Below are 10,220 nucleotides of genomic sequence, written 5' to 3' on the forward strand. Positions count from 1 at the left end.
AGCATATTTTTATCGGCCAACCTTACAGAACCGTTGGTCGTGGTTATACTGCTCCTCCACCACAGCCAGGCCCAAATATTGCGTACTGTTCGAGGTGGAATTTTGCCCGCCGGACGCGCAAGCACACCGGCAGCGGTCTAGGATTCTACCGAGATCAATTAGACCTCCTACGACCCAACCCGGTAAACATTTCAGTACTCATTAACATTAGTACAATTTAATCAACATATCACGGACCCATACCTAGCGGAAGCCTACGCAGCTGTACCCGAACACTCGGGGATTCATTCCGAGGCGTGGAGGGCTTCTGTGCCACTCATATGCTTCGACATTGTCGAAGTACATCTACTAGAGTGCGTAATGCGCCAATATGGGTTGGTACAGGGCATTCCACCGCCTTGTGACACTAAACCTCAACTGCACATAATTTCGCGAAGAAATCAAGCCGGGGCAAACTGGATGGAGATCAACGGGCACCACATCGCTCGTTGGGATCATAGACTTGATTTGCTGGCACAAGGTGCGCCGATTGATGTTGTCGGCGCACCTACTACACCTGACTATATGCCGTGGTTCCTCTCCATGACGCGCCGATGGATAACACCACGTGCCATCTTGGAAGCAGCACATTACGCACCTACTGCGCCTACGATGACCCAATTTGTAAGTCTTCATTTGCATTTATTTGATTAAGTTGCCAATTAAATAATAAAATGTTACATTATCTAAATATTAATTGCAGGCACAAGGTGCGGCAGACGTGATGCGGTACAGCCAGGAGGAGCCGGTGAGGGAGATTGCGCATGGCATGCTCTTCGGCTCGCAGTTCCAGCACTTCATACCGGAAGTCGCTGCACAGCACTCACCAACTACCTCCCATACGCACATGGCATGCTCTCCTTCTTATGACTACCATTTGGAGGAGATGGATCATTCATATCCCGTTGACGCTGCGGCCTGCGGGGACCTCGCAGGCTGGGCCATCACAGCCATCACAGTACCAGTCCCCTCCACTGCCAGAGCGTCACACGAACGCCTCTTACTATCGTAGGAGGCGAAGGAGACCAACTCAGTTGGATAAGGTAGATGGGGGTTCGTGAGCGTTAACGATTACCTTTTGTGTATTTGGATCGACTATGTACATATATATATATATATATATATATATATTTTAATTGACTTGTATATTTCACACATTTGTATATATTTTGTTGTATATACATGTTTAATTACTTTATCATAGCCCCCAAACTTTGACTTATAAATGATCGGAGATTTGGCGATGAATCATGCCGCCTTAAACATACATCGACTTGTAATTACCTATTCTAATGTCTCTAGTGCAATTACAACAAACAACAAATCAAAAATAAAGGAAAAAAAAATTAATTAGTTGTTCGCAGTTACTAACTGCGAACAGCTGTTTTGTCTTTTATAACTGTTCGCAGTTAGTAACTGCGAACAGCTCTAAACCATAGGTCTAGGGTTTTCACGCTTAGTTTTGGAAAAAGTTTGAATAATCGTTTAGTCAATTAATTTTTTTTTTCGCTAACCTTTTTCAAAAATTCGAAAAAAACCCATTGAAATAAAGCCCAAAACTAACTCAGACAACCCAAACAACATAAGAGTACAAGTATATGTCTATTGTGTAAAGCAGCACTAAAACCCACACCACTAACACATCACAAACGACTACCTCAAACCATAAAATCAAACTAAATCAAGATAAAAAAAATGAAAACAAGGCCTAACTAAAATAAAAAAAAAATAAAAAAATAAAAAATAAAAAATAAAAAAAAGCTTCCAGCACACAAACAAGAACTTGTTTTTCACGTTATTGCATGAGTTATCTTGAGTGGATTCTTTTAAATATTTAAATGAATTATGACTTAAGAAATGTTTATAAGTTTGAGGATTCATGTTGGAAAATCTATGTTTTGTTATTTTTCAAGTATAAGTATTGATTAATGACTTAAGCACATTCATGCTGTTTTTCTTCTTTGTATAAAATGTGTTGTGTATGATAAAAATTCATAAATATGAGCTTATTGTTTTATATTAAGAAATCCAAAAATCTCCTTTTTAATGTCTTTATGAAAAGTTATGTTATACCACTTTGTAAAGGCAAAATCTTGTTAAAGAACCTAAACAAGTACACAGTTAAAAGCTCTACTTACTAATAATGTAACTTGAAATTTATCAGCATTACTTTATTTTTGAAATCTTGCCAAAATTAGATTTAAGTAAACTAATTTAAGGCTTACTGCTGTATATATTAGTATTGCCTAATTTTTCATCAGGGCCATGTTCTCTCTGTCTGATTAGATCTGATCTGATCTGACTCTACTAATTTTGATCTGATCTAATATGATCTGATCTGATTTGATGTGATTTGGTCTAATCTGATCTAATCTGGTCTGGTCTGGTATGGTTTGATCTGATCTGATATAATCTGATTTAATTTCATTTAGTTAATGTTATTGTAATATTTTGTAAATGATAAATAATAATGGTTAAGATATTATTATTATTATTATTATTATTATTATTATTATTATTATTGTTGTTGTTGTTGCCATATACCATTGAGTTTTCGTACGTCAGCGCAGAATACCATAAATGACAACTGCCGTCAGTGTGCCGTTTGTGGTAAATTAATAATTCACCATATACCACCTTTTTTTCGTTAAATACCATTTTTTTTAAAATATAGCCATTCGAATTGTGATAAACAAAAAAAGTGTCATACTAAACAATGCTAAGTAACAGCATTTCTCTTCCCCTTGTGTTGCATTCATCTCATGCCTTTCCTTTTCAACTATAGTAAAAGACTGAAGTGTATAAACAACATACGACTTGCAAAATACGCTTCATAAAACCACTTACATCTGATCTAGGTTCATACCATCCATGGTTCAACCTGCCTGGTGAGACTACTAATCTTGAGAATTTGAAGCAATATATAACACAACTAGTCTAATAATTGACAACTTAATAAAATGCGCTTCCATCACTATGAATCACTAGTATTGAAGTTAGAAGCCCAAGTCCAAGTAAAAATCTTGTGTGAATTCTAGAGGAGCTACAATGCTACATATTGTCCCCCTGGATACCAGTTCGCAATGAGACTTGCTTCAAAAAGCCAACACACGCAAAGGCAGCAAAGGAAACAAGCTTTTTGGAAAGATTTGACTACGTTCATTCAAAGGCTACTCAAAGCTTCACAAGGCCAAGGAGGTAATAATTTTCAAGAATGAAATAACTAATTTATTACTTCAATTTTTTTGCCCATAGCTCTAAAACATAGATCAAGATGGAGCAATCTTAAATTTCTTGTTGGACTCACCGGTTTGTAAGAACACATCTTTTTCTTATATTTCTCGTTCTTCTATCCATAATCAAGACCCTATTATTTTCCCCCAATCTCTTTTTTCCCTGTTTGTTTTTTATAAAAAAATAAACCAAAACAACCCAGAAGTTGAAGGTAGAGGTTGATTCTTTTTCTTTTGAAAATTTTCTTGGAATTTGGTTTTAGGGTTGTTTTCAATTGTTAATTCATTTGAAAAGAATGATTTATTGGCTGAATCAATAATTATAGTCAAGGTTCTGCTCAAAATTGGGTTTAGGATTGAAGATGAAGATGTAGATGAATAGAGAGTTTCTTGAATGGAGAAGAAGAAAGATGGGGTGTCAATTTTTTGAAGACATATGTTGTGTTTGGGGAAGTCAACTCTAACAATAGCGCCAGTTGAATGCATAAGGGCATACTGGTAATTTACCACAAACGCACACTGACGGCAATTGTCATTAATGGTATTCTGTGCTAACATACGAAAACTCAATGGTGTATGGTGAATTAAAACATTTTGGGTGGTATATGATGAATTACAGAGAAACTCAGTGGTATATCATGAAATATCCGTTATTATTATTACTATTATTATTATTATTATTATTATTATTATTATTATTATTATTATTATTATTATTATTATTATTATTATTATTATTATTATTTTTAATTTTTTTTTGACAAATTACACTAGTGGAAAAAAAACCTCATTTGCTGCGGTTTTTTGGCCCTTATTTAGTGCGGTTTTGGCCCCAAGCAATAGTGATAGCAGCAAATGGCCTATTTTAAATGTTGCGGTTATAAACCGCAGCAAAAAAAGGCATTATTTGCTGCGGTCAACACCAAACCGCAGCAAATAAAGAGGAGTATTTGCTGCGGTCAGGCTCAAAAACGCAGCAAATAGTATTATCTATTTGCTGCGGTTTTGAAGTTGACCGCATAAAATACTCCTCTTTATTTGCTGCGGTTTGGGGTTGACAGCAGCAAATAGTTGGTATTTTTTTTCTTTTTTCGTTTTATACTAATAATAATCCAATAATAATGTACAATGTAATAACAATGATTAATCCAATAATCCAATGATAATCACAAATAATCACCAATAATCTCTTTGTAATAATAAACTCTCGATCGTATATATAATATAATATTATGTACGTACATATATATATAATATACATTAAAGTCCTAAAAAATCTATACTAATTACAATTTATACTAATTACAAAAATTAGCAAGATACGCGGCAATCTTGTCTTTTAATTCGCGCATCTCTCCATTTTTCAGAGGGCGTGTTTCCCTCGGAATGTCGTATAAAACCTATAGTATAATAAAAAATTAAAAGATTAATAAACATTAGATTTTACCAATAATAATAATTTGAGAACGTAACAAATACTTACAGCATCTATATTTTCGACTCCGAACTCCTTCACGGATTTTATAATATCGTCCATGTACTTCAGTGTGTAGTAGCCGCAATCAACGGAAGTAGAAGGTTGTTGAAAGCACTAAGAGAAAATAGATGTTAGTGCCAAAAAAGCTTTAAAACGCATAAAATCGTAACTTACCACGTAATTTCTAGCGTATGACTATCATTTTCAATTCTAACCACTTCAACACAATAATATATATAAATAGTGTTGTGTGCAAAGTTTCGTGCAAAACAAACCAAATTTGAGCTACTTTGTGCGCAAAAGTGCCAAAAACGGTTAAAAACCCTTAAAATTGCAACTTAACACGTAATTTCTAGCATATGACTATGATTTTCAATTCTGACCACTTCAACACAAAAATATATACCAAATAGAGTTGTGTGCCAAGTTTCGTGCAAAACAAACCAAGTTTGAGCTACTTTATGCGCGAAAGTGCCAAAAAAGCTTAAAAACGCATAAAATCGCAACTTAACACGTAATTTCTAGCATATGACTATGATTTTCAATTCTAACCACTTCAACACAATAATATATACCAAATAGTGTTGTGTGCCAAGTTTTGTGCAAAACAAACCAAGTTTGAGCTACTTTATGCGCAAAAGTGCCAAAAACGCTTAAAAACGCTTAAAAACCCTTAAAATCGCAACTTAACACGTAATTTCTAACATATGACTATGATTTTCAATTCTAACCACTTCAACACAATAATACATACCAAATAGTGTTGTGTGCCAAGTTTCGTGCAAAACAAACCAAGTTTGAGCTACTTTTTGCACGAAAGTGCCAAAAAAGCTTTAAAAAGCTTAAAAACGCATATAATTGAATTTGTGTACCTTTATTGCTGTCCATTTTGGAAATGTGGCTCTGGATGTAGATCCCATTTGTCCACGCACTTTTTTCATTGTGATGAAACGCAAGGGAAAAGTAATACTATATATATATATATATATATATATATATATATATATATATATATATATATATATATATATATATATATATATATATATATATATATATATATATATATATATAGATAGATATATATATATATATATATATATATATATATATATATATATATATATATATATATATATATATATATATATAATACTTAATTAAATCAAATTGGTAAAATAATTAATATTACGTACGCATTCAACAACTCTTTGAATTTTGTGTTGCGAGGCGGGCTGTGAGGTTTTTGTAATGAGTCGAAGACGTGCACAGTGTTTGTTAAAGGACAAATGACCAAAAGTATCCAATGCAAACTACAAACGCAAAGTTAAAATCAACAAATTAGAGATTATGTGAACTTAAAAATCAAAAGATAAGTTCATTTTCAAAAATAAAACTTACTCTTCGACATATGGAGCCAGAATGAACGTGTGTTTAGATGCAAGGGAATTAGTAGAAGAAGTCTCAATGTATTCTCTAACGTCATTTGGATTATTTACACATTTAGTACCCAAAATCAACTCAGGACAAAACCATCCAAATTTTATTGGAGGTTCGCAAAAATTTAGCTCCTCGTAAGCCGCACTAAACTCACGAATAAGAAAATTTTGTCAGTAATTCGGTTATTAAAACAATTAAACAACAATGCCTAACTTGTAAGATAATGAATATCACCTCATGTAGACATGGATAAGAGCTATGTTCAACATCTCTCCTCTCAAAAATTGCCCAATGTCACTAGGACCAATAATTACAAATGGGTTCTCTAAAAAGCAGAATTGGTCCTTCTACAGGTTTAGAATGATTGAGTCTTCCTCACTTATGCGAGATGCACAACTGTGCAGCTATTTGCAATCTTGAGAGAGATCTTTTAACTCCGCATCAATCAAAATTGGAGTGCTTGGCATCGACTTTGACACAGTCAACACCTTTGCTGAGGAACCGATCTCTCTCCAAGATCCCTTTGGACTCTTTTGCTATTTCAATTTATACAATTAAATTAGTGTAAGCTTGCAATTAAAAAAATAAAAATAAATAAGGTACAAATGATTCTTACCATGTTAGTGAATCGGACCCAAGCATATGGCAATGTGACGAAACTACCTAGGGCGTTTGATAGTTTCTCAAGGCTCCAATCTAGCATTGGTACCGGGAGTGAGAACTTTTCAAACCCCTTTAGAATAGTTTCCACGGTCACATTGATGTGGCCACTTGTAACAGGCATCGAATGCATTGTTTGGCCCTCTTTGGTTGGCTGGGCCACAACATATGCAACCTTAGTTAAGTCGCCATCACTAGCAACACCTAACTGAGGCAGCAAAAGAGAACAAGGAGTCGCCTCCTGAAAATTGTGTCGTTTAGTATAATAAGCATCATAATAAAGTATTAAAACGCGTTGCAATTTAAATTAATAAGTGCTTATATATTTAAAAACTATGTACCTGTAGCACTGGCTCCGGATTTTGAGCAACAGAGTTTATGGTCTCCGGTGTGGGGTTTTCCCCTTCTGGAAAAGTAATGAGCAGGGGTGCTAGGGGGTTAATGGGCTCGGGTGTTAGCTCAACCGAAGCATTAGGATCCCCATGTTGACTTTCCTGATCCTCGACAGTCAGGTTTGCCAAGTCAACAATGGGTGCTCCCATCTTCTGCAACACGACGGCCAGTTTGGCGAGAACGTCCTTCGTAATTTCTGCTCGGAGGGTTGCTACTTCATCTCGCAGCGTCGTTCGGGATTGAGTAGCAACACACTCTATGCCGAATGCCTTCTGTAACCCCACGCGGACGCCTCCTTTCCGACTACCCACCCACTGTGGTCTTTCCCTAAGAGCATATGCAATGCGTCAACATTGCCTCTTAGGGTGAACTCCCCTATAGCTTCTTTTTCCTTCCAACCCATCTGTTCAAACAAAAAGTGACATATATAACAATTAGTATAAGTAAATCAAAGCCAAAGAATATAAAACAAATCAAGAATATACTTAATAATTTCAAAACTCACCACAGCATCAGCAACCTTCTTCGTTCCCGGATCATTAATGGTAAATTAACCACTTGCATCTCGGGAATGAAGCCCGCAATACCAATCTCGCACCCGATCTCCAGCAGGAGTATTCACAGATGCGGAGGTAGTCGTAGATGAGGGCGTGGATAAACTTTGATTGGGGTATAAACCCGCATCGTTTTTTGGCCCAAGCGATGGTAAAACTTCCTTTTGCTTGCTGAATCAGAAGCTTTACCACGCTTTTCCTAATTAATCAATAGAAATCGAATGTCATATATTAGTTTAATGACTGAATCAAAAGAAGTAAATTCAAATCAAAAACTATAATATAATATGAAATACTTACAACTTCTATGGGAGTTGTTCTTTTGACAACAAAGGCCTCCCAATCCCTCTTCGATATGTGACCCCATATTTCGTAGGGCATCTTCGTAATCCAGCTAGTTACTAGCTTGGATTTGAAACCTCTGAATCTTTCAGCAACAGTTGAAAGAAACACATTCTTCTTCTCCTCATCGCTCTCAATGTGAAAAAGATTCTACAAAAAAAAATTATATTTATTAGCGTCAATTAAACTAATTTTAAAATGAAACTAAATGAATAAAAATAGTAAAGTTGCTTACCACAGTATCATTCCATAGAGAGTTCTTTAAACCCTCTGGAACCTCGTTCCATGCGTGCAATATGGAAATCTTGCGGATACATAGGCCCACTTGTTTTCCATATTGCCTACGTCATTTTCCGCAGGGTTGACCCAATGCATTGTATTCCAAATGCATTGGTTCTGTGACTTTGAGGTTTTTCGTAGGACCTCGCCCTTTTCTTTTCTTACTGGTAGTGGGAGCATCCATTGGTGGGGTATCTTCAGTCTCAAAATCATTGTCAATTGGTGGAGCGTCTTCAGCCATACGCTCGTATCTCACAATTTGGTCCTCTTCACTATCGTAACTACGATGCTCATTATCCAAGGTCTCAATCTCGGAGTCAATTTCGTCTTTGAATAGATGCTTTGTATATTAGTACCTGAAAGAGTATGAATAGAAATATATTAGAACATAAGCTAAGTAATATTAAGAATATGACTATGATTTACAATTCTAATACGTTCAACACAATAATATATAACAAATAATGTTGTGTGCAATGTTTCATGCAAAACAAACCAAGTTTGAGCTACTTTATGCGCGAAAGTGCCAAAAAGACTTTAAAAAGCTTAAAATTCATACCTTGTGAATCACTTAATTCAAATGTATTCCTTCCGTGTGATCTATACGCATATAACCAACATCTACATCATCTTGATCCACTGATTTTGGATTGATAAAGGGAGGGGAGTCTTCAAAAGCTTCATATTCTTCCTCATCCTCAACATCACCTATACCAAGGATGCTTCTTTTTCCTGGTCCCACAATAGACCATTTTTTATCAGACGGGTCTAAAATGTAGAATACTTGCTTAGCTTGTGTGGCTAGTATGAATGACTCCTCACTATCACGCAAACGAGCTAAGTCTACAAGAGTGAATCCACAAGGGTCATCATTTTTTATGCATTGTCAATTATTATCTACCCACATACATTTGAAAAGACCAATATTGAAAGTAGAGTAGTCAAGCTCCCATATTTCATGTACCCACCCGTAGTATACCAATTTAGCATCAACCGGCGCTTGATCCTTCGCACTCGCGTAAAATGTAGATGACGCCAAAATAGAAATCCCACTATTCTGTAGATAAGATGACTTCTTGTCTTGACCCTCAGTCCAAAATGTGAAGCCATTGACATCGTAACCCTCATATTTGTTGACATCATCACGAAGACCAAAAGCTAACCACTTAACAATTTCGGATACACCCTTGAGTTCTTCGCATATTACTCGATTATGAAACCAATTAATAAACGTCTTGTTATGTAACTACATCAATGCCCTATCCCCTTTAGAAGGATGTTTTGCGCGCAATATATCAAGATGCTCACTCAAAAAAGGATGAACTTCCGAAATATGATGCAACACATACAAGTGTAACACATACAAGTGTGCTTGTAGAAGGCTGTCTCGAGGAGGTGTGACCGATTTGGAGCCAATTGTTCCTTTTTTCCCTCAAGCCTTCATTCATGTCTAAAGGTGGGAAGTCCAATAGGCTTTGCCATGGCCAAATACTTGGCTATAAAGTTACTAATCTCATCGCGGTGCCTTGAATCATACTCCCCTCGGGTTGTGCTGGATTCCTCACCTTGTTTTGTAAAACACCCATGTGTCTTTCAAAAGGATAACACCACCTTAAAAAAACTGGACCCAAAAGCTTGATCTCACGAACGAGATGGACAATAAGATGAACCATTATGTCAAAGAAAGAAGGTGGAAAATACATTTCAAACTTGCATAAAGTTATAATCACGTCGAGTTGAAGTGCATCAAGTTTAAAGGGATCAAGAAATTTACTACAAATTGTGTTGAAGAACGAACATATT

The 10,220-nt window shown here is 35.8% G+C and overlaps 1 protein-coding gene across 1 annotated transcript; it reads left to right on the forward strand.

The window, feature by feature from the left end:
• Positions 1-360: 360 nt before the first annotated feature.
• LOC130810802 (serine/threonine-protein phosphatase 7 long form homolog) lies at positions 361-3,654 on the forward strand. Its single transcript, XM_057676928.1, has 3 exons — positions 361-663; positions 743-974; positions 3,536-3,654. The coding sequence occupies exons 1-3, from the start codon at positions 361-363 to the stop codon at positions 3,652-3,654; spliced, it is 654 nt and encodes a 217-aa protein (XP_057532911.1).
• The last annotated feature ends 6,566 nt before the right edge of the window (positions 3,655-10,220 follow it).

This window comes from Amaranthus tricolor, chromosome 4 (assembly GCF_026212465.1).
Source record: "Amaranthus tricolor cultivar Red isolate AtriRed21 chromosome 4, ASM2621246v1, whole genome shotgun sequence".
NCBI classification, from domain to species: Eukaryota; Viridiplantae; Streptophyta; class Magnoliopsida; order Caryophyllales; family Amaranthaceae; genus Amaranthus; species Amaranthus tricolor.

Excerpts from the sequence above, each read along its gene's own strand:
- LOC130810802 (XM_057676928.1), top strand. The coding sequence starts at position 361 with ATGCGCCAATATGGGTTGGTACAGGGCATTCCACCGCCTTGTGACACT. Across the intron at positions 664-742 it reads CGCCTACGATGACCCAATTT|GCACAAGGTGCGGCAGACGT; the intron begins GTAAGTCTTCAT and ends TATTAATTGCAG. Across the intron at positions 975-3,535 it reads GGCCTGCGGGGACCTCGCAG|GGTTGTTTTCAATTGTTAAT; the intron begins GCTGGGCCATCA and ends ATTTGGTTTTAG.